This window comes from Styela clava, chromosome 4, assembly GCF_964204865.1.
Source record: "Styela clava chromosome 4, kaStyClav1.hap1.2, whole genome shotgun sequence".
Classification (NCBI taxonomy): Eukaryota; Metazoa; Chordata; class Ascidiacea; order Stolidobranchia; family Styelidae; genus Styela; species Styela clava.
In genome coordinates, this window is record NC_135253.1 from 671,715 (window position 1) to 697,621 (window position 25,907).

A 25,907-nucleotide genomic window follows, 5' to 3' on the forward strand; every position below is an offset into this window, starting at 1 on the left:
GATGGTGTAGTCAGGTGGGGGTTAGGATTGATACGTGAAGTATGTTAGGTACGAAACTACATGAGACCCGATAACTCTATATACTTATGTGCGAGAGGATTGCGGGACCCCTCGTTGCTGTAAATATTCTTCAATTTTTGACTAAAACACAATCCAGTGACATGTATTCCCTAGCAAATATCTTCAGGCATCTCTGCAGCTGGACTATTTCAACAAAAATAAACATGCATGTTGAAGGGATAGGTTTAATTTTTATTGTGGGCTGATGCTGATAGCAAGATAGCCACTACTACATTCAGCGCCCTTTTGAAACACTACCTTATTTCAGGTTTTGTTATCCTTCCCATATTCCAGTATTCTATAAATAATGTTATGTCTGTATGTGTTTATACTGTTATAGAGACTTACAGAATATCAAACTATTTGAACCTAAACTATTCGAATCCGAAAGAGTTCGAGACAGACTATTTCTTGTTTAAAAAAATTACTAATGTTTTTCTGAGCTCTCCTTGTCATATCATGCTTTCTTGAATACCCATATTCTTATTGCTGTATTGTGTATAATAATATAATCTCGTTGAATATTCTCATATTGAATATAATTTAGGAATTTTATAATACAGTATAATTCTGTGATCATTGAATCATGGATGCCTGTCAGTCTGTTAAAGATGGTGATTGTGTACTTGTTCTTTGGAAAGCAATTGTGAGGGAAGATGAAATGAAAAGTTTACTGGATAAAATAAGAAGCAATGCTGGTTCCAATGGCTCAGTCCACATGGAACAATCTGAACGACTTACAATGGCTAACTACAGTGAATCAACATTTAACATTGCCCTTGTTGGTATTGTGTCTCCAGGAGAGTTTTACACAAAATCAAGTTTTGTTGAGATTGCCAGACTCTTGAAGCCTTCGGGGCATTTCATCATGTCTTCGAAATTGCATCAACAATCGGAAAAGACAGATACATGGTCAGAAAGTAGTCTCCAGTCAGCCTTGAGGCTTTCAGGATTTGTCAATATCACATTCAAACATAACAATGGCTCTAGTGGAGATGGGAAGGAAACCGCTACTCTAATTACTGCACAAAAACCAGCATTTGAAGTTGGTTCATCAACACAAATAAAGCTCTCATTTGCAAAGTCAAAAACATCAGATCAACAAATTAAACAGGTTTGGTCTCTCTCAGCAGTGGATATGAATGATGATGACGTTGATCTCATTGATGATGATGAACTCTTGGATGACACAGACTTGTTGAAACCAACACCTGCTAGCTTAAAAGCCAGTTGTGGTCAGGCAGGACCAAAGAAGAAAAAAGCTTGCAAGAACTGTACATGTGGCTTAGCTGAAGAGTTAGACGCTGGGGAGGTGCCAAAACCCAAGTCTGTTTCATCAGCATGTGGCAGTTGTTATTTAGGGGATGCATTCAGATGTGCAAGTTGCCCTTATCTCGGAATGCCTGCATTCAAACCTGGTGAAAAGATTGAACTTTCAAATCGTCAACTCAAAGCAGATGCTTGAGATCTGATACTAGTGTATTAATACCTAACAGAAACATGCAATATTGTGACATTGATTTGTTTGTTAATATATGACAAGAGTCAGAATACCTTTAATAAGTCTTGTTATTCTTGGCTTTTTAACTATGATGCTCACCACCTATTGTATATAGCCTGTTGTGAAATACTTGTTGAGTGCTGAAAGTAAAAACTAATTATCTCTGCAACTTGTATATTTTTCTTTCTTTATATTGCTCTGTAGTGAAACAGACTTATCACAGTGAATTTATAAAATATACTTTTAGTTATAGACTGTATTAACTATGTTGCCTCTTGCTGCAATAAGAAATGTATTACTAAAAAAGAATTTGTCTGCTGCATTTACATTTTCCAACTATCGACCAATGTCAGATGGACAAAACCAATATTATGATATAATAATATCTGGTGGTGGACTTGTCGGGGGTGCGATGGCTCAAGCAATACGTGAGTTCAAGTAACCAATGACGAAACACAATTTATATTTTATAATTATTTTTGAATACCCACAACACAATTATATCACTTAATTTTCACCGAGTTGTTTCTTTCAGAGTCTAGTTCCTATCTCAAAGACAAGAAAACTTTATTGCTTGAAGCTCAACCACCGCCAACGACGAAGGTAAAATCATTCCAAACTTCACAACCATATAGCAATCGTGTTATTGCAATATCTCCATCTTCAAAAAAATTGTTACAAAAACTTGATGTATGGGATAGCATTGAAAGAAAACGTCCAGTCTCAAAAATGCAAGTGAGAACCTTATTTCTGATTTTTTAAGACGACTTGATGTGATGTATTAACAAACCTATTGATTGTAGGTTTGGGATGCCTGTTCCGATGCAATGATTACATTCAACAAAGAAGATGTTGCAGATGATCTGTGTTACATTATTGAGAACAACATGATAACCTCAACCATACAAAATATTCTTGAAAACAGCACTATGGGACATTTAAACACAATATACAACTCAAAAATTAAATCATTTACTTTGCCAAGAAATTATGCAAGGGATGACCCAAACAAGCCACTTCCGAATGTTAAGATCGAATTGGAAAATGGTGATGCTCTTGAGACCGCTCTTTTAGTAAGTGCGATCATTTTATTTTGTATTTTTCAATATTCCACATGTTCCCATTGTAAAGAATTCCTAATCATATTGGGATATATGCAATGTTTGGAACAAAGCATTTCATATTTTTTTAAAGATATTTCATATGGCTTTCTATACATCAGGTAGCTGCAGATGGGGCACGGTCATTTATTGCACAGGAAGCAAATATATCAAAGGTAGCATGGACATATAAGCAATCTGCCGTTGTTGCAACACTGGTACTGGAGGAACCCACAGAAAATTTCCAGGCTTGGCAAAGATTCCTTCCTGAAGGTATAACAATATCAATTACATTCTTCAGCTCATATTAACTTCCTTTTATGCATTTTTTCTTTAAGGACCCATTGCGATGCTACCTTTAGATGACCAGCACAGTTCACTAGTATGGAGCACTTCCCATGAGCATGCAGAAAGTCTTTGTCATATGAATAATGATGATTTTGTGGCAGAAGTTAACGATGCTTATGTGAGATGAATTACTACTTACAATCTATACTGAAATTAGGAAAATTAGTGTATAATCAAGTAACACAGACAGCACCAATTTATTTTTTCTGAATATCTTTTTAATGACTAATATTTGGCCATTCTCTGAATTTAGTGCAGGGAGTATCCAAGACATGAAATTGTTGACAAAATAGGAGGGGCGTTCAAAGATCTAATGAAGGAAATTAGTAACGGTATGTTCCTAACAAACTAATAGCATGGATGATCAAACACCTCTATTTAATCGCATAACATTTTAATATTTTCAGATCATGGAACACTTATGAATTCTATGCAGTTGCCACCAGTAGTATCAACATTGCAAGGTGATAAAGCAAAATTTCCATTGGGATTATCTCATTGTAATGAGTATGTGAGGCCAAGATTGGCAATAATTGGAGACGCTGCGCACAGGTATTACAGTATAATGAAATGGCAGGTGGACAGTAATAGAAAAGAGTGGGCATATTCACTAAAAAACTAATTGCCAAATAAGGAACTATTATGTACTTTTGACTATGGCTAGGCATTTCCTAAAATACTGAGTAAAATTAGATCTATTACTTGGAAATTGCTATTTCTATAGTCTCATTCACCATCTTTCAGACTATATAAAGACTTTGATAATATCGATAATGTGGTGCTTGTTATGGATGGTACTGGTTATGATAAATCAGTTTTATGAAAACAACTTAACCTTTATTTCTGCTGAATTGTATCAAAAATTGAACTTTTTACTGAGAACATTGTCAATCTGTTTTTCATTGACTAATTGTGTTAAATTTAAGAGTTCATCCGCTTGCTGGTCAGGGTGCAAATTTGGGGTTCGGTGATGTTGCATGTCTAACAAAAGTGCTGGAAACAGCAGTTTATCAAGGAGAGGATATAGGTAACTATTTCAACACAATATAACCCACTACATAGATGTTTTATATTTTGTACTTTATTTACGATCTCGAAACGTTTTTGCAGGATGTATTTCCCAGTTAATAGAATATGAGAGCGAAAGGCAAATAAGAAATGTATCAGTTGTGGGCACCTTGGATGCGCTGAACAAGTTATACTCAACAGACGCACTTCCAGTTGTACTTCTTCGTTCTTTGGGGCTTATGGGAACAAATGCGAGTAAATATATCAAGGTATGTTGTCTCCAAAATCGACTGTACAGATCTTCAAGATCTTCGTTCAAATAAATAGTACCCACCCTCAACTTGAAGTGTACTGGTTGAGTAAGATACTACTGAACATGGCACAAAACCCTAATGCAAACTTCAGTCACAGTCACTTCGGTAGATGGGAATTGTATGTTTAATTGTATCCTGCATGAAATCCAGTAATTATCATCTCAGTTCGAGTTTAAGCATGTCTTCATTTTTTACTATCCTTTTAGAAACAAATTATTAAGCAAGCGATGATGTGATGGCGTCAGAGAAATTTGTTTGTCTATTTCTGGACTGTTTTTGCAATTCAACTTTCAGCATCAAATAGAGGATTTTTCTATTTCTGTATCTCCATTCCCTGGAAAAATATTTTAATGGTATTTCGCTCTATGATTGGTTTCTGAGAAGATGAACAGGACTCACCTGTCATACTGGGTGTTCAAAGTGATTTTGTTTCAAAAACATTTTATGAAAGACTGCCATGTCTTCTGCATTTGAAGTTTGTTTCGCATCTCCTTTAATTATAGATGATGAAAATTTCTTGTGATTTTTAATATATTCTTTTTTCCCTCTATTAAATTGCTCATTGTGTTTGCTCCAGAAATTATGATGCCATTGTTGAATTTCTGTTTTCGGACTTTCGAGTCGTTTTTCTAGTTGGTTGCTTCTGGCGCTGTTGTACATTTGTATGGCCGGTTTTTGAGAGCTTGTCAGGTGCACGGACCATTTTCAAGCCCCTGATAACCGTGACATGATATTGCACAAGTCCAATTCTTTATGTCACCAGCTTTTGTTGTTGTATGAACTTGATGTCTAACGTACTTTTTCAGAACCGGTTATGCTTTAGCAACAGTGTAATTTATTTGCTATGCATTGTCTTTGGTCCAACTCTAAAACAAGAACGGTGACACTGATTATTACATCATTTCTATATTGGGTTCGAGCCAGGGATGGCCATTTCCGAATACTATTCCGAATACATTTTAAAATATTGTTTTCGAATCTGGAATTCCGAATACATTCTAAAATCGAAAATAACACATTTTAGTTTTAGTTCATTAAAACCCAGTAAATTAGGAAATAATCTTCAATAGAAATATCAGAATAAAGCCACAAACCAACAGTATATGCTGTACGCAAAGTAATTGGTAGTTTATAGCTATCAATAAAAAATAATAGCAACCTGTGACACAGTCAGTTTTTTTAAATTTTTCACTTAGTACAAATGACCATATGAAAAGATAGACAAGGAGTTGTCTGACGCTTTCTATCATTGGTACCATGATAATACGATAATAGTCAAGTCTATTGACAAAAATACTACTACTTGTATTCAGATAATTGTGTATATTTTCTGAGAGTAATAAAATTTATTGGCAATACAGGCAACTGGAACAAGCAACAACAATCGAAAATTCATTATGCCCTTAAAAATTCTAATATTTAAGCATAGAGTATTCTACTACCTACCAGTATATTTGTATAATAATTTATGTGAACCATATTGTTATTATGTGTAACATATTGTTGTGTTTGAAATTAGAAATAAATTAGTAGAGGATAGATGACCACCAGCCGCGCAGCCAGAATTTTCGAAATCTGAAATTCCCATTGCCGCCTGTAACACCCATCGCGATTCCGCGCTCGTTGAAAAGCCGTCTTTTCAGCGTATAATGATCATCCTGTCACGTAAAATATTCAATCCATGACAACTACAATATTCTATATTATTTTTAGATATTAATTTAATGTGTCCAACGTAACTCGCGGTTGCTTCTTCTTACGTCAAAAAAAACATTACTATTCAGTCCACGGCGATCTGTGGCCTAAAAGTACGAGATAAACTGTCTGATGTATTTAATTTTAATACGTATTTTTGCAATCTTGCCAACTCGTTATCGCCGTTAGAAAAATCTCAAATAATGATATAAAATTCTCTTAAATTGTAGAGTATAATTCATTTCATACAATGAATATACATATAAAGTTTAGCAGTAAATTAAAAATACATATTCATCGCCGCGATTATGCCACCTGTTGAAAGAGTCGACTTTTACAACAAATAATATAACAACGAATATATATTTTTCTGTTGTGCAAAGTGATGAATTCGTGACCGATACGGGCATATTTAAAATGTCTTGCTTTATTAATTTAATTGTCTTCAATTTAACCTGCGGTTGCGTCGCCAAAATAAAATCCTCACCACTCTCATATACCATTGCAATCCGCGGTCATAAAAGTAAAAACGTGTAGTAAATTGCCCGATTAAATAATGTTTTGATCCGTATTTTGCGAAGTCAACAAATATTCTCCGCTCAATCGAAATGCTGTCACTCTGATTATTTCTAATAAAACCGTTCGAAAAATTCATAAATCTGCTGTAACATCTCAGAGTAAAATTCATTTCATCACAATAAAATTGATTGAATATACTTTGGATTAATTATATTATATACATCCTCGCAGCCCGGGAAAAGTCACGTTCCAAACCTTGTATCATGTTAACACGAAAATATTCGACGGCAATTTAAAGTAATGGATAATCAGGCAAATCCCGCCCTCAATTCGTGACGATGTTTCTAAACGCCGACCAAACATAATGTGTGCCAGGGGCACACGTAATTTTGCGGTTTTCACTGCCTAGAAAAGCGTTTTTTAAATTTACGCGGGCCTCAATAAAACTTATATCGTTTACGGTTTTATTTTCAGTATTTTAAATTGCCGCTTTTCAATCAAAAAGTTGCGTTGTCTTTAGAAACCTGCCGCCGATGAACGTATTTACCAGATTCACAATTCCGCGCGCGTACAAAAATAAAATAATTGTCATCGTGGAACAAATTTGTGGAAAATTTTCGTTTTAGAGAAAATAACACAAACGTAAAGGCGTTTACGGCCTAAATAACACGGTACGCTGATGAGTGATAAAAACAATCACGCGCAAGTTTTTATCGAGAATGTTTTCATTCAACGGAAACGTCGTGAAAACGGCGTCGAAAATGTGTGACGTCACACAAATATCCGATATTCTTATGAACGCTAATTCCGATATTCGAATAACGAGATATTCGAATACTTCATTCGAATTGGCCATCCCTGGACTTCGAGCAAATCTCTGAACGCTGCCTGCCTTTTTAAATATTCACCTCTGAAAAACCTATTCGTTTCCAATCACCTATTCATTTTTTTTTTATACAGATACTACTGTCACATTTTTGGGTATTTACCAACGAACGTGTTCGTATCCACCGCATTTAAAGTTACTACTGATACATATGAGTTTATTTAATACAGTGGTTCCCAACCAGTGTGCCGCGAAGAAATTTCATTTTTGAATTTATTTCAAGTGATTCCGATTAAATTATGTCGCTTATACTTGGTTCCCAGACCGTTCAATAAAAGTGGCATTCGTTATCATATTTTAGCATGAGGCGGTAGTAGATATTTGTGCAGCACTTGGGGAGTGAGTGTGGCGAACTTGGATATCAAAGCCGGCGCAAATGATAAAAATCTGAATAAAATCCCGAATTCGCTCCTTAATAGCTGTCTTTTACATATGTAGCCGATATGAACGCATATTTATCCCAGAAATATAAAGCCAAACTTGGTCCTCTTGAAAACGAGGACGTGCGACATAGCTCACCAACATTAGAATGTCTATCGTACTGGATGCCTGTTGTTAGTGTTGTATATATATATATTAAAAATACCCGGTACTCGAGAATTCGTTAAAATATTCAAATTATTCGATAATGAAATACTATTTTGTCCACCTCAGTTATTGTAATGAAATAAAGTTTGTTTGCCTCTTTCATTTCTCGCGCAAGTGCCGACAATAATACTATTGAATAATTTTGGCGATGGGAGAAACATATTAAATTAAAAATTAATTAGGTTGTGCAAAAATGCGAATACCTGTGATAATAAGGGCGTAAGCGATCAAAACCGAAGCGCTCGATAGGCGGTGCGTACAGAGACCACGTATTACACGTTCGCGCATCTTTTAAAAGGCGCTCTCGAGTTACAGTATCGGTCTCTATTAACCATTTGTTTGCTTTCGACTATCGCGGATAGATAATTCGTCCACAAATTTCAGCAGTAGTAAAGAAGCACCAGGCATAACAGTCCCACTGACATTAACTATTATTAGGCTTACCAACGTTAGGGTCACCATACTTGAAAAAGCAAAATTCCGGACAGGTCATGACTATTTTCATGACCTCGTTGTAAAAAATATGCGCACGGTACGGAATAACAACGTTCTTTAGTAGCAGTGTGCACAGTATTTAGTGTATTGTGTTGTCCCTATTTATATATATTGCCTTGTCTTATAAACTCCCTTGTATAAACAGTTCTGTATTTTTTTGTTCTGCACTTGGTCAAAAGGGGTGCATGTCGCACATTTGTGTTTTAGGCCAGTACGGTCTTGTGCATGCGTCCCGTCTCCAATATTAATATTGTCAATTTTTTATACTGCTTACTACTACGAGACTAATAAACATACATACATACGATTGCAGATGCAGTAAAATTCCGGACATTTAAGCATTTTTTAAATTCTTCCCGGACGCAAAATTTAACCCTAAATTCCGGAATTTTCCGGACGGTATGGCAACCCTACCTTACGTCCCGCTTTAGGCGGGACAGTCCCGCTTTTTGGCGTCTACTCTTGACTCTTGTCCCGACAAGTCAGCCAAAAGTCCCGCTTTGGCGTTCAGCCCTCCAGATTAATACATGGACATGTTCTCGTTACTGTTGTTGCTGAGTAGCGACGCTAGCCTACTTGCTGGGGGCGAATGCGTTATTTTGTTTGTTTCCCGCAAACATTGTTAGCGAACGTATCACATGTAAAATCAATTCTAATTGGTCCTGTTCAGACGTTCACGTGAATGTAACATTAAACAACGTCTTTTTGAAATTGTTATCTAAAAAAACGCATGCTTGGATTTCAATGCTTGAAAACGGCAGACTATTTCATTATTCTTTATTCCCTTTGCTGTACATAAAAAAAATCTAAATTCGGATCATGTGTATCGTTAGCGTCTATTCCTTTCTAGTTTTCGAACTGATTCCGATATTTAGACAGAGAATATGCGCATGAACTCTTGATGACAATATGTTCAATAAAGACAGCCGGGATGGCTTTGAATGTAGGCTTATGTAGTGAAATCGGAAACTGTTAAGTTACAGAATCACAGCTAAGGGGTAGTGTTTTTGGAAGCGTCCCGCCCTGAAGTCAAAAAAATATGGTAACCCTAACTATTATTATTCTATACTTATTACTAAATACAAGGTATGTTGTTTTTACAAGAATAAAAGTCCCCTTATCTAATCTTCTCTGTTTTTACTTATCGGTCTCGATCGGTAAGTATGTTGATAGGTATTTGTCTGTTAGACACTTTCGTATGTTGCGCGATATCTCACGAATCTGCTCCAAATTTTTCATGTACATTCATCATATCTCGGACCAGAAGCCTATTGATTTTGGATGAATTATGTCGTATAATTAGCGAGTTAATAATTAATTAGTGATGGAACAACCGGTGTCGCTATTGAGAGCGAAGAAATCGCAGATCGATAAGTAGGCGGTCTCCGATCTCTATCTAGTTACTTATCGATGCGATTGCGAGGTTGAATCTGCTCCAAATTTTGCATGTGCATTCATCATATCTCGGACCAGAAGCCTACTGATTTTGGATGAATTATGTCGTATAATTAGCGAGTTATTAATTAACTAATTGATTCCTATTTTTTTCATATTTAGCGAGTTATTAATTGGTGTGCCGCGACTATTTAAAGGGCCCAATAGTGTGCCGCGATATAAAAAAGGTTGGGAACCACTGCGTTAATAGATGGATGTGTTTTAACTTTATTACTTATCGATCTCGATCGGTAAGTATGTTGAGGTATTTGTCTGTTAGACACTTTCGTATGTTACGCGATATCTCACAAAAGCGAGGTTGAATCTGCTCCAAATTTTGCATGTGCATTCATCATATCTCGGACCAGAAGTCTATTGATGAATTATGTCGTATAATTAGCGATTTAATAATTAATCAGCGATGGGACACTCGGTGTGGCTATCGAGTCAGAGCGAAGGAATCGTAACCGCAGTTTCTGTTTTTGGGATTCCCTAACTTTCGTCGCTTTTTATTTTTATTTGAACATGCGGAAGATCGATAACTCGGCCGTCTCCGATCGCTATTTCGTTTCAAAGCGTTTTTCCATCCGGCGTTTTTGTTTTGCGACGTCATGTCAGCGTCACCCAGAGAGAGTCGGCGTAACTCGTGTTTAGCGAAAGTCGGAAGTGTTTTTAAGCGGATTGGTAGACCTGGGTTCTGAGTCTTATAATTATAATATGTATTATATACCGTCGGATCATTTGGTATTTTAATTCACGTTCAAAGTGGAAGTATGAATCATTGTCACAGGACCTGGAAAAGCTAGAACAGCCCGGGTCCCGACGACGATACACTGATACTGGTAAGTTACCGTAGCTGTTACACAGTCCCGGCTTTGTTCAGGATACCGTATGATTTTCTGGAAATTGTTGGTAAAATATTTCGTTTTGCCATTCGTGTCCAATATTTGGGCACTGCTCTCTTGCCTCCTTAGTACTCTGAAAAGTCTTCAACATAAATTCTAAAGTGATTCACGGTCGTTTCATGTAGGCTATGTTTAAAATCTGGAAAGTAGCGACGAAATTCCTCTATAAGCCTGGTAAAGTGACTTACTCACTTCGAAACACATCGCAATTACCATTCGCCACAAATACTCTCAGTGTAGGAAACACCGTTGCTATAGACCAGATTGCATCTTCATTTTCGAAATTTTAAGCTTTGCAATCAAAAAAGCAATCTTGTCTTTTTATTCAGGTGTGTTTGGAGCTGCTCCTCGTAAATTATGATTTAGTTCGTTTAAAATTTAAATGACAAGACATATCAATCTAATTTGAAACAAATCATCGGGAACCGCCTTTTTAAGATCTTTTATGTCGAGCTTCAAGAAACTCCACAAACTCTCGTAATAAATACACAAGTCGTACCAACTTCTTTCCTTTCGAGAGCCAACGCACGGACGTATAGGGGAATAAAACATCATCTTCATCTTTGACGCCGCAGACTTGTCCAGCAGAATATTAGCACAATCTACCAGACACGATTTATTACGGTCTCACCGATGTTATGGAGTGTATTGGTCGTTGATATCCAAAGGGAAACTGTGAACGCGACATTCACTATCGCATTTGAAACTTCTCGCGACGTTATGAAACCTTCAATGGCGTCATGGTGCCATGGCGTTTTTTTTTTGCAGCGTCCACGTGCTTGAGATGATTTTAAATCCATCTTACTATTCAATCTACTTGAGTGATTAGCGAAAGTATCTCGCCAGCATCTGAAATGTCATATTTTAAAATATATTTATGGCGCCATAATACACTTTGCTTAGCAGTGAAGTTGTGGCGTCATGGTTCAAGTGAGGCGTCACAAATGGCAAAGCTTAGGCCAGTGGTTTTCAACCTTTTTGTTATAGCGGAACCCCAATGAAACTTTTCCGGAACATAAGGAATTACTGTGCATCTGTAAAAAGAATTGTATAAACCAGTGATCGACAACCACCGGGCCGCGGCCCATGGCCGGTCCGCGGAAAGGTTACTGCCGGTCCGCAGAGAGGTGACACAAAAACGGACAATGCCGTAATAAAACCTCTACAATCTAACCACAAACCCTACAACTAAAAAACAGCATCCAACAGTACACCAGACAAACACATTACCAGGGGTCGGAAAAAATGCGGCCCGCGAAGTAATTTGTTGCGGCCTTTGAACGATCCGATATTTAATAAATAAAACAAAAATGAATCCCAAATTTATTATTTTCTCTACACGGATTTATGTGGTGACAAGTGCTGCTGTACGGAGCTTCTTATGTAACAAGTAGCGTCAGTTGTATGTCGTTCGAATTTTGATTTTTAAAATTTGAAAATGTCTGGAAAACGGAGCGACGCAGGTCGAGCATTCCATAGTACTTGAACGGAAAAATATTTTTCTTTTTTGCGCATTCCAAAACCGGTTTGCTCAATATGCCTAGTCAGCATCGCAGTTGTTAAGGGTTTCAACGGTAAACTCGTTACGAAACGAGTCGTCTAAAATTCGACCACGAGACCCGGGACTGCGCCACAGCTCATCTGTGCGACATTGCAAAACGTGTAATGTGCACATTCGGAAGAACTTATGGCCTTGAGCAGCTTTATCTAAAATGCATTACACTGAGATTAAATTTCGTACTCGCTTGTCAGATCATCATTTGGACGACGAGTTGCCATAATAACATCATCTTTCACATTGATAATAAGTACATAAAAACAATGTATTGTTGGATAATAATAAAACTCCACATATACATCTCATTGGGGCAGGCTTTTAACACAGCAATAGAAGGGTAGCAATGCGAATGCGCCATAATTTTAAGTTTAATTATGGTAGCGATTTTTTGAAGGCGGAAATATTGCGGCCCGCGCGCTACCGGAAATGTTTATAATTGGCCCGCAAGTACATGAAGTTTGCCGACCACTGCATAACACTATTGAGCAACATGTCTGATTTCATAAACAATTGCCATGTCAGTATGTCGCAATAATGCTGGGTCAATTGTTTTCTTTACGCTCGTATAAGAATGTCTCTCATCAGTCCGACTAAGATTTCCCCAACAAAACGATACAGGCATTGTTAACTTTCCCGAAATCTTAATGTGAGGCATGACATTGTGGTTTTCAATATTGATAACTACAAAAACGAAATAGGTTGGAAGTAAGAAACCCGTTACGTGTGTCAATGTCGACCATATCTCAAATATGGGAACAGTTAATGACCATCAAACAAATACAGACATCACATTAAATAGCATCACCGTCGTTTTTAGTATATTGTCAACATAAATTTCTTAATGCGTATAATTTATTGCATAGGCTTAGTTCGTTTGTATTAAGGTGTTCCTCCAAAAGTTTAAGCAAGCTTTACCGGTCCGTCACTTGAAAAAGGTTGCCGACCGACCACTGGTATAAACTATAAATATATTTGTCGGCAAACCCAATATTGGCAAAACAAAATTATCTTTATGAAGTGCAGCAAGTTTATAAATAGTGAAAAATCTTATGGATATTTGATTAAATTTAAACAATACACATATGTGAGTACAGACTCTCGAATTTGAATGAAAATTTCCGGAACGCTTGGACTGTACTGTGGTGCCGCGGAATCCCATCAGTCAAAATCAACTCTATGTCTGAATTCGACCCGACTGACACATACCATGTTTTCCCGAAAATGAGACTTAGCCTAAATTTAAAAAATGATTTTAATACAAGCCCTCCCCTTACAATAAGACCTAGTCGACAGAGCGAATTGTTTTTGACCGAATCGATAGCAAGAAATCTCTCCTACACGCTTTAAGGATTCTGTGTTTAGCAGTTATTAAAAATATAAAAGTGTTATTTATGAGTAAATGGATATATATCGGTATTCATATTTTGTACATTTGAAAATCTTGTAATTCTCTGCTTTGTAATCTTGATTTTGGTAATGAAAATAAAAGACATCCCCCAAAATACCCCTAGTGTTATATTTCGAAAGAAAATTGAAATAAGACCCAAATATTTTCGGGGAAACACGGTGCCTTTCTCGTTGTTATACTACTAATACCTACGCTTTTGGTTGTTTTGAAAAGAAATATTACACTTCAGCTTCAGCAATTAAATAGGTCGCTTACCAATGATAACTAAATGTTAAATATTTCCTATTAATATATACCTATATTTTCATCATTTACTAGCGTCAAAAGCTGTTTTTTTTAATTGCTTTCTAATAACATAACTCTTCTACTATACTGATACCTACGCTTCGAGTCAACAACTACTGCTACTATCCTTCGTTTTATCAGGGATAGTTACCCTTCGCTGTTGTGTTGTCTACCATTTTCTTTATTTACAATTTACATGCTAGCCTGAATACCTATAAATGTTTTAGTTATTTATTACGGATACCTATACCTGCTACATTTCAATCACTTATCAACGATACCGAACACTTTACTTATAATATTTCTACTTACGGTATTTTTAATAACTTGTATGCTTTCTAAACATACATTCCATTTCACTCCAATGGCAAACCACCTACAACTTCTTTTACTACTTTAAAGATCTATCGAACGATGCTTACCGTTTCAATTTAATCTCCAACTTTTTAGTCACCCACCGATGATCTACCTTTTGAGTAACTTACTAGTATCAAAAATTGAATTTATACAACTCGAACATTGTCGTCAGAGTTATGGTAGAATAGGGCGTGAAAGTGTCTAATTCACTTTATGATGATTATTCACTGAACTGCGGGATATTCATTGATTAACATTTTACCTTGAATTGACTTACCCTATTGTTCTAACTAACGGTAACCAATATTTATTGGCACGCAATCGCTTTCGTTGACATGGCTAAAATATGCTTGTCTGGAGAAGTCTGACGAAATGTTACAAAAATACTTTTGTGTTGGTGTGCATCAAATCTCATGAATCTCCATTTTAATTCTTCTAACAGACTATTTGAATTATACGGATACAGATCCACTTGCGCTAAGGCATAGAGCGAAAAAAGGCAGTTGTTCTCGCGTAACACCAACTAATACGTAGGATAGGATTTACATATTTATCCCGGGGGAGAGATTGGTATTGGGATAATCATATGGATTACTACGGCCTCTCGTCCATTTCCCAGTCCATGACGGGAATGGGATTAATTTGTCAGGTATTTATTTTCCAGATGCATGGACTCGAACACTCGATGCTAGATGATGCCTAAACGGACCAGCGGCAACGGCAACCAGCGTATTCCTAACCGCTTAGCACGATGAGCACTCCACCGAGTACACGTGGATATTAAGAAGGTTTTGCTTCCTTGGAGGACATATAATAAAATGGTATTGCGAATGTTGAAAATTACGTTATTGAAAGACGTTACGGTGACCCAGGAGTCCCCGATCGTTTTTGATACTCTTACTTTAACTATTACTAACATTATCTACACTTTAAGTCACCTAGAATAGCGGTTGCAAAACGTAAATGTGGATACTGCGACAGTTTTCAAAATAATCTTCTGGATACTTTGAATATTTGTTGATATTGTATACGAACTACCGTAAAACACATCGAAGGTTTTGAAATAGAAAGAGTTGTACCACAGTCCACAAAACAAGGGCTTCTGCTTCTATTCGATAAAAAGATCGTTCAGTCTTGATAAGCTAATGCTAGCCTACTAATCTTCCTAGCAACAGAATAATGCAAAGAGGTCAACAAATTGTCGTCAAGCAAGATAACAACTCTACTTGTTAGTTTCTGTTTCTAAAAAAAAACAGGATCTACTATGTGTGATCAAACTTTTCGAAATAAATTATTATGACACAAACGCTTTTTACTTACTTAATTTCAGCTACTACGGGCTTTAAATAATGTTGATGTTCCCAGAACCCCTTGCCCCAGAAAAAATCTTTTTATACTTCACCATTGCAAAATATTTGATGCTCATTTAAAAAATGATTAAATGTATTAAATGAGTCATAAGACCAGCGAATAACTGGAGAATCTCTGTTTGCACTAGAATACCTGATGATTCCAGAATAGAGTCGAATTTTTTTCGAATAGAAGCTCGAATGCTTGAAAGATATTTAATTGTAATCATTAATTTTTTTCCCCACCAATTCTGTAAATACGTAACGTAGCTACATATACAGTGTAGAATAAAATAAGAATAGCATTTCAGGGTGGAGGGAGACGCTAAAAACAGTGCTAGTTATCCGGTGAGGGTGAACCACGAGGGGAACGTAAGGTAAGGTTTTGAGGAGAGTGAAAACGGACGATTGCTAGGGGGTCGTCCGGCGCACGCGAATAATGGCGGTAATTCACAGTATTATGTTATGACGTTGTATCGTTGATGATGATGTATTTATTTATTTAACTGAACTTGTTGATTTAGCATATTCGCATCACCCAGAAACAGTTCTAACATGCCTTAGTCCAGTGGTCTTCAAACCATTAACGACCCGACCTCATTTCAAAAAATTATTACGTGTGATAAACACTCCTGACCCCAAGGTTTCCTCTCAACAAACTTTTAAAATCGTGGCTTAATGCTGCTTAGGCTCAAACGCAAATCGGTTTCGGTGCTTTGATTTTAGCAGGCTCATAGCACTAAATTCGGATCCACAAAGCCACGTAGTTGCAAATAGAATTAATTGTCGAATCACGTACAACACCAGAGTGGAATATGTTGCATCTTTCGAAGCCCCGAAAGAATATGTGCGCTAACAGTTTAGAATGTTTTTCTTTAAAATAATAGAAAGAAATCCGTTTCGTAGGTTCACAAGTCATTTCTGTCAACACTTCCGAAACTCGAAGAGGTAGTTGGGGAAAATTAGTAACAGAAAAAAGATCAACTACCCAATCTTGTTTATCTGCTGGAATAAGTACGTCGCCGTGATAATGCTCCATTTTTACAATTTATGATTCTGATTTTTTAAATGAGTATTTCTTAACGTAGCTCATAAACTAAGAACCTGGCCACGTGACAACTAACGCACTCCATTATTCAACAACAATCCTTCATGATCAGCGCCCATCTCATCGCACAGAAACAGTGGTGGGATTCAGCCGGTTCTATAGAAACGTCCCACTGAATTTCATGAGATCACCAAACCGGTTAGCATTACTGGTTTATTTGCTAATAAAAAGATGACTTTTTGTAACAGAACCGGCTGATAAATATGACGTTTGTGATGGAACCGTCTGACGAAAAATTTGAATCCCACTACTGCACAGCAACGAAAACAAACGCTGGTTAACGCATTTTATAACACAATTCAGTGTAACATGCAATTCTACAGATAAGTTTTTTGATGCAAGTGCTTGTCCGAGAATGAAACAATGTGTCCATTACATGTTTGGTGCTTTTTTTTTAACTCGTTTTACTGCACCTGAATTTACGCCAGTACAAGCTGCTGCACCATCTGTAAAATTCCTGCTCATTTATCTCAAGATATGAAATGAGTGTTAAAGAATTCATCAATAGTTTGAGCAATGAGCATATATACATGCTCATTGGTTTAAGAGATGTCCTCATCCATGCAACTGCAGTGCTCTTCAAAACAAAAGTTCTTCTAATACTTCTCCGTTGATGATGTATCGGATAAATAGTGATAGGATCGCAATATCTGTTGATTCGACGAGTTGAATTGCATAAAATGGGGAAATCTTAACCTGGCTAACAATCTGCTCAAAAACGTCATGGGTAGGGTTACTATATTTTTTTGACGTTAAAGCGTGACTCCTCCAAAGACACGACCCCTTAGCTGTGATCCTGTAACTTTACAGTTTCAGATTTTACTACATAGGCCTACATTTAAAGCCATCCCGGCTGTCTTCATTGGCCATATTATCATCGAGAGGTCATGCGCATATTCTCTCTCTGAATATCGGGTTCAGATCTAAAAATAGAAAGGAATAGACGCTAACGATACAAATTTAGATTTTTTTATGTACAGCAAAAGGAATAAAGAAATAGTCTGCTGTTTTTAAGTAGTGAGTATTTACTTATTCGCCCAAGCATGCTTTTCTGAAGATAACACCTTCAAAAAGACGTTGTTCAGTGTTACATACACGTGAACGTCCGAACAGGACCAATTAGAATTGAAGTTACATGTGATACGTTCGCTAAAAAATGTGAGCGGGGAACAACGAAACAAACAAAATAACGCATTCACCTTCGGTAAGAAGGCTAGCGTTGCGCTACACGGTAACGAGAACATGTTCGAGAGAACATGGTAAGCCTAGTCATGGGACATGTCTAAAATCCTCCGTTTTACTGTAATGGGCGATAGCGAGACTGATTCTAATTTCTTACTTTCCATTCTCCTTTCATTGCTTCAACCACGTTCTTCATTACCGGCATTATTAACTTGTCCCCAATGTTATGTGACTTCTTTTATGGCAATCTGATAGGAAGCAACGTATGAAGGATAGACTGCATTTTATTTACTCCTGTGAATGCTGTCATACCACTCCATCACCTGTGAGGCAATTGACTGCAATTTCCTTTCAAAAAACCCAACTGGTTTGTCGACGCATTCTGGATGGTTTGTAATTAAATGACGTTCTACTTGTTTTTCTTCATTGATTCTTCCGATAGAACTTTTAGACAAATAACCCTTTTCCGCTAGCCCTTTTTTCGGTGAAACCGAGCTTTAGAAGTGATCGATCTTATGATCTTTTACGGTTATCAGCCATTTGTAAAACTTAGCTAAGAAATAGTAGTAGTTATCAATATAACGGTAGCCTGGAAAATGAAGTTTTGCAGCAAAAGCAACGGTCATAGTGAATTACAGTAAAAACACGACAACGGGTTACTTTGAAATTTAAATTATTGGCGTTACTCAATAGCCTTATTATAAAAGGTATCACTCTAATTCAAAAAAATGCTATATAGCGCTAGCCAGGTTAACAGTTTAGAGTAGACGGAACGCAATAGAACAGTGATTCCCAACCTGTGGTACGTGAATGTTTTCCAGGTGGTACGCGAGTACATTCTGTTTATTCTCAATCGAAGAGAGATGATGCTTTTTTTAAGCCGTCGTGGTAAGGAACGTCTTTTTTTTGCTTCTCACCATTGCAACGTCATAGAATGTGTAGGTGAGATGCGCGCGTCGCGAGCGCTGTACTGGTAACATATTAGCCATCGCATTGAATAAATTGACTTTTGTTGTTTTTGGACACGTAGTCGACATAACGATCGTTTCAATATTATGTTGTTCTTGTTGTTTGACACAGAATAACACACCTAGTGGAAATATTAAAAAAACGCTTTTCTCTTCGAATACTGGACCAATTGCTTCGAAATTTTCAGTGGTTGAAGATAAAATTTTTCCCCAGAAGGCTATTACTTTTATTCATTTTAAATATTTCTGTTAGCTCTGTGAAATTTGTTTTTGTTTGCTATGACGTCACCGAACGTTCTGCGGACATCGGACGCCATTTTGTGTCCTACTGTACTGATTCGCTTGGTGTGAATATATTTGTAGACTGTGATCTGACGGTACGGTAAACCGTACTGTACTGCGAACAGACGTGTCCATATATTTGGGCGTAGCTCTCTTGTTTATTTCTAAATTTCGCATGAAATCTGATATTTTGTCTAAAATTTCTCTGTATTATTTTCTGCGGTCGCATAAGCACTCGATTCTTCTGATCATGTGCCATCGAACGTCGGTGGCTCGTAACGAAGTCCTTGCTGTTTGCTACGATTTTTCCTTACGCGGTCTTACCGGTACTACTGTAGTGCAGTCTGCAATAAGGTTGGTTTTCTAGCAAATCTAGCCTACCGTATTTGTTAATTTTGATAAGAGCAAAATCGGTTACACTGAACTAACTCGTAACTGTCTCGTAAAAGCGGGGCTTGCACTCACTGTTATAACCACGACCGTCTGACAGTCTCTCTCTCTTATACGTTGGCCATATTATTAATCCACCACTCACGCGAATTAAAAAAAACAGTCAATATGCACCGTATGATGGGCTGGGATATATTAGCGTTTCATACCTAATTAGAAACGAATCACAATCAGGAGAATATGCAAAAAAATCGACGAAAATAATTGATTTATTTCATATCCCATAAGAAATGCAATATGCGCCTCAGAAAAGTTGGAAGTATATCGTCAAAACAATAGAGTCAGCAAATGACCCCGCGGAAATGAGAGAGAAGCGCACTCTATATTTATATATATGTTGCTGCACCACACATTCCACATATGAGATAGGATGTCGGAAATTTTGTTAGGGCCCGCTTGATGGTATATCCTCCCAAATATTCAAGTGTTGAATCGTCAGCTCCACTGGGCTCACCAGTTACAAGTTGCTCGACTGGGTCTTCAGGTAAAATAGCCTGTTGTATTATCTTGAACAATAGATCTGCAGCATTAGAATTGGTCAAAACACCGCCACTAAAATAGATTTGACCTAACAGAAAAATTTAGAGAATTTGCTGATTATGATATCGCAATTTCCCCTATGCGTTAATTCCTTCATCCAATCTCTGACCACTTTTTCTCAGGTGCATGACAACTTGACTGATTTGCTGACATTTTCAATCAGCCTAACCGCATCTGCACTGTCTACGGAAGATCTACTGCTAGTACCCGTACAAGCAGAAGTTCCCTCCATATCCTCGAAATGGAGTTCTTCTGCAAAGTCGGGCATAAGTTAGTCATTAGAGCACTCGCCTATTTGCATATATCTATTCATCTGTATTAAAATATATGTAAATGAATAAATAATGAATGCCCTACATCAAAAACCAAATGCAGAAATAAGGCCCACTCTGTGGCCATTTAGTTCATTTTCGTTTTAAGGGCGAAACAGAAGGTGAAAAATTCTGGATAATCAAGCACTAAAAAACTGGCATGCAAGAAAAGAATAATTAATTTTGTAAATACCGAAATAAAAATACAGATAATAGAATTATGCAATGTAATTCATGCAGAGCAGAGAGATTTTTGCATTCAAGGTTCAGCCACCTGTATAGCGTGTTAGCGAGCATAATCAAATTTCTAAACTCAGACAGAAATCCTTGCATTATACCTTTTTGATGATAACAGGCAGAGAGTCTAAATTACCATACTATTAGCATCAATATTGTAGTTTGGCAGATATAAATCCTAGATAGCCCTCCGGGAAAAACTAAAAAAAAAACTCAATTTCTGTGTGCAAAAGTGTCATTTACCGTAAATGTTAAAAAATAAACTAATGAACTTCTGATAGAATTTATCCGTAAACGCAGATTGACAATAATTAACGGATAACGATATTCTGGTAGAAAAATTGCTTGTACTGTGCGTCCAACACTGAAACTTACTGCACCGGTCCTCCTTACTTTTCCAGAATCGAAAACATAAAACCGGTATGTTAGTCGTTGATAAAAACCAAACCTAGAAATAAATATTTCAATGGACCTTTGACTCCCAAAAAATTCTTCCTATAGCCTACTTTAACATTGCAAAATTTTCGGGGCTATTTAAGAGTGCTTTTGCGAGTTGGCGCCTGTAAAATGGGATAAGTGTTTCAAACCATCATTATGATTCATCGCATACAACAGTCTGTTTTTCAAAAGTACCGGTAAAGAATTTTACCCTAGTCTATCACAGCTATTTCTACACAATTTTTTTATTATGGCAATTAAATTAAAACTCACAGGAAGACAGAGTGATCATTGAAATATCTGATTTATATTTAAGTTTCCGAAGCACAACTGAAAACTAGAGAATAGAGTTAAAAAACGAGGTAATGTTTACGACCATGCTTGAAAATCTGTCTGAGTGAGGAAAGTGTATGAGCGGATGCGAAAAGAGAGCATTGTTACGTCACTTTTTGAATCTTGCTGATTGGCCAATGTCACGAAGTAAACAAGTCGCTAGAAATATTTCAATCCTCGCGGAAAGCGAAAAAAGTTGTCATCGTACAGCGCCAGTCAGCCGGAACGAGGTAACTATGGTTTCTGTCGTGCTCTTGTTCTGCGTGGGAATTAATTTCGATTATGTCGTTCCTGTACCGGTTTCCCTATCCGAACACCAGCTTTGTTTACCAGACTGTATGGGCTTGCTTAGACTACCTTAGATATGAAACGAGGAGTGCCGGCTTCATTGGAGGTTGACAAAGAAACCTTTGAAAAAGTACAAACCACAAGTATACAGAAAGCTATTAATCAGCATGAAGTACCAGCAAAAGAAAAGCATGTTCGAAATGCAATATTGGGGACTTATCAAGAGAAGGGTGCGTACACTTTTTGGCATGTTGTACGTCGATTACAGCTTTCCACTCATGTGATAACTTGCTGGAAGTTTTGTCATGTGTTACATAGAATGCTAAGGGATGGACATGAGAGCACGCTTTCCTGTTCAGTCAAGTACAAACAGCAAGTCAAAGACCTTGGGAAAATTTGGTCTCATGCTGGCCAAGCATATGGTACAATAATTTCAAAATACTCCAAATGTTTGGTACAAAGAATGGAATTCCAAGTCAAGTATTCAGAGTTTCCCGGGAATTTTTCTATTTCAGATGATACGCTAGAAAAAATAGGTAACAATGATATGAATACATCTTTGGAATTATGTGTAGACATTCTTGACTGCTTGGATTCACAAATGGATCTACAAGAAGCAATATTTCGCACGCTTGATTTCTCAAAAGCAATATCAATGACTGCTGCAGGCCAGTGCAGACTTGCAGCTTGTATTCCTATAATTTTGGATTCTAGTCAGATGTATGACTATTCAGTGAAACTTCTGTTGAAACTTCATGCATGTCTGCCGCCAGATACACTTATAGGGCATCGCGATCGTTTTACGTATCTTTATGAAAAGTTGAAAAAATTTTATTATCAATGCAGCAATATGCTATATTTCAAAAAGCTCATTCAAATTCCAATTATACCAGAATCTCCACCCAATTTTTAGTTAAATCTTGAACGCAGTCATCAGTTAGGCATGCGATGATGTGATGGGGTCAGAGGAATTTTTTTCTCAATTTGTGAAACTGTTTTTGCAATTCAACTTTTAGCATCAAAAGAAGGATTTTTCTATTTCTGTATCTCCATTCCCTGTAAAAATATTTCAATGTTATTTCGCTGTTTGTTTGTTTCGCTATTTGTACTGTTAGTTTCGCTATTTGTACTAAGTAGACCAATAGTACTCACCTGTCATACTGAGTGTTCAGAGAGTGATTTTGTTTCAAAAACATTTTATGAAACATTGCCATGTCTTCTGCATTTAAAGTTTGTTTCGCATCTCCTATATTCATAGATGATAAATATTTCTTATGATTTTTAATATATTCTTCTTTCCCTTGATTAAATCTCTCATTGTGTTTGCTCCAGAAACTATGATGCCATTGTTGAGTTTCTGTTTTCAGCATGTTGAGCCGTTTTTCTAGTTGGGTTGCTTCAGGTGCTGTTGTGCATTTGTATGGCCGGATTTTTGAAAGCTTGTCAGGTGCCCCGACCATTTCTACACCCCTGATAACCGTGACATGATATGCTCTGCGCCATAAGTGGTCCAAGCCCATTGCATAATTTTTTAGGACAAAAGGCTTTATTGTTGAATGAGCTAGATGTCCAACGTACATTCCAGAACAAGTTACGCTTTAGCAACAGTATAATTTGATATTTACATGTTGTGGTTAGTTTCTTTTGGAGTCGGAAGCATATTAAAATTATAAAGTGCGTTGTTGTCAGATAGATATAGCACTAGGCTGCTGAAGAATCATAAATATTGTCATGCGGACTTGGTACTAAGATTTAATGTAGTGGTGTAGAAGGTGGTGAGGCCTTGGATTGAATAAGATCATTTATATTGCACTCCTCTGTGGTACAAAAAATACAACGCACAAGACATAATTATGAGAAGAGGTTTGAACCAACAGACTTAGAGAGAATAAATCTGTGTTTTTTTTAAGCAAACCATAATGAAAATATATTTCATTTGGCTGGCTTCGCTATTGTACTATGCTAATTATTATAAATAACTACAATCATCAGAGACAAGTATCACAGCCTTGAACTTGTGGTCTATTTCACAATTCAACCCACAAAAGGAAAAGCAATTCTTTTAAGTGAAATACATTTGAATTCGTGTGTTAATGAGGAAAGCAGTACCGTACCGCTACCGGTACCTGCAATTCTTTAAATGACATACCACTATCATGACTGTGCACTGTACCAGCATACAGGTACTCTGAACGATAGGATTTACATATTGCCGGTTAAGGCTTCCTCCACCACTATCAAGTCCATGCATGTGAAAGAAGTACCAGACTGACTAATCACGTACCCGGCATCGACTGGTAACTTGTCCTCTAACCTAAGGCGCGGCGATGTGACTCAACGGGCTAAGCGTTAGGAATACGCTTGCCACCGCACCTCTAATTACTCTGCGTGGGTTTGCAGGTTCGAATCCCATGCAGAGATGGTTATGTGCGAGAGGATTGCTGGACTCCTCGCCGTCGTTGGGTGATTCACGTAACCGCTGGTCGGTTACGGCTTCCTTCACCACAAGTCCTTGCTTCCGAAAAACAAACAATATAACTAATCCCATACCCGACTTGGAACGGTACCGGTACCGTAATCGGACGAGAGGCCGTGGTTCGCCATATGATTAAGCCGTCTTATCGGCTTTCCTCTCCCCCGGGATAAATATGTAAATCCTATCCTATCCTAACCACAACGAGAGGCCGTTGTTCGCCACATAACTAATTTTGCTCTTTCCAGTGATTAATGCGTCAACCCTATCACAGTCGCGAACGGATGATTTGTGACATGGACGTTTCCCTGACCCTTGACCCCTGATAGCTTTTTCCCCATACTTTATCATCGCAAAATTTTCAACATTGATTTTGAGAGTGTTTTAGAGCAGTGCTCCGCAACCGGTGTGTCGCGGCGCACCGGTGTGCCGCGAGACGATGCCGGGTGTGCCGCACAAGAATTGCTTCTTTTCTCTTCATTTTACAATTTTTTTTATCCTTTGGCAATTTTACGTTAGGCTTCTACTCTACTAACGTAAATTTAACCTGCTTTTACGTTAGCTTGAGCGACACCAATTCAAATTCCTGACCCCCACTGTGCATTTGTGACGTAACAAGGAGTAGGCCTATATGTCAAGCAGATATATTGTAAAGCCTATTGTCGATACGACTGGATCCGAAATCATTTCTCAACTAGTGCTGAAATGTCACCGAAAGAATTACCCCTGCGTATTCGAAAAAATTTCTCTGAGGTAAGAAATAATGGACCTTTCCCCGAGCATTGACTTCCTTGTTTACTTCGTGACATTGGCCAATCAGCAAATTGCAAAAAGTGACGTAACAATGCCCCCTTTTCGTATCCGCTCAGACACTTTTCTCACTCAGACAGATTTTCAATCGTGGTCGTAAACATTACCTCGTTTTCGCATTTTCGAACTCTATTCGTTAGTTTTCAGTTTTGTTTTGGAAACTTAAATATAAATCAGATAATTCAATGGTCACCCTGTCTTCCTAGGAGTTTTAATTTAATTGCAGTAATAAAAATTAGTGTAGAAATAGCTGTGATGGACTAGGCTAAAATTCTTTAACGGTACTTTTTAAAAAACAGATTGTTGTATGCTATGAATCATAATGATGGCTTGAAACACATAACCCATTTCACAGGCGCCAACTCGCAAAAGCACTCTTGAAATAGCCCCGAAAATTTTACAATGGTGAAGTATAGGAAGAATTTCCCGGGGGTCAAAGGTCGGGGAAAGGTCCATAGAACGCTAAGACTGAAATTCATCGAAATTCCACTTGATGTGTTTTGGATTTCAATTAAAGAAGAATATAGGCACATTTCCAATGCAGCTATTGAAATATTGCTCCAGTTTTGCACAATTTATATGTGCGAACAAAGCTTCTCCCATTCATTACTGATCAAAAACGATAAATGATCCTGCATAAAAGATGTTGACGACGAATTTCTAGTTGCTCTTCACGT

At 37.3% G+C, this 25,907-nt stretch overlaps 4 protein-coding genes across 4 annotated transcripts; 3 read left to right on the forward strand and 1 right to left on the reverse strand.

The window, feature by feature from the left end:
- The first annotated feature begins 588 nt into the window (after window positions 1-588).
- Window positions 589-1,808, forward strand: LOC120326171 (anamorsin homolog). Its single transcript, XM_039392417.2, has one exon. It carries the CDS (start codon window positions 647-649, stop codon window positions 1,523-1,525), a length of 879 nt encoding a protein of 292 aa, XP_039248351.2. The 5' UTR covers window positions 589-646; the 3' UTR covers window positions 1,526-1,808.
- Window positions 1,809-1,826: 18 nt separating this feature from the next.
- On the forward strand, window positions 1,827-7,696 carry LOC120326158 (ubiquinone biosynthesis monooxygenase COQ6, mitochondrial-like). Its single transcript, XM_039392402.2, has 10 exons — window positions 1,827-1,989; window positions 2,097-2,296; window positions 2,365-2,634; window positions 2,784-2,934; window positions 3,000-3,127; window positions 3,263-3,341; window positions 3,417-3,561; window positions 3,936-4,036; window positions 4,120-4,286; window positions 4,538-7,696. The coding sequence occupies exons 1-10, from the start codon at window positions 1,827-1,829 to the stop codon at window positions 4,565-4,567; spliced, it is 1,434 nt and encodes a 477-aa protein (XP_039248336.2). The 3' UTR covers window positions 4,568-7,696.
- Window positions 7,697-21,952: 14,256 nt separating this feature from the next.
- Window positions 21,953-23,344, forward strand: LOC120326178 (huntingtin-interacting protein 1-like). Its single transcript, XM_039392428.2, has one exon. It carries the CDS (start codon window positions 22,024-22,026, stop codon window positions 22,858-22,860), a length of 837 nt encoding a protein of 278 aa, XP_039248362.2. The 5' UTR covers window positions 21,953-22,023; the 3' UTR covers window positions 22,861-23,344.
- Window positions 22,743-23,760, reverse strand: LOC120326183 (cytochrome c oxidase assembly factor 8-like). Its single transcript, XM_039392435.2, has 2 exons — window positions 23,100-23,760; window positions 22,743-23,003 (listed from the first exon to the last, which is right to left on the reverse strand). The coding sequence occupies exons 1-2, from the start codon at window positions 23,525-23,527 to the stop codon at window positions 22,910-22,912; spliced, it is 522 nt and encodes a 173-aa protein (XP_039248369.1). The 5' UTR covers window positions 23,528-23,760; the 3' UTR covers window positions 22,743-22,909.
- Window positions 23,761-25,907: the final 2,147 nt, after the last annotated feature.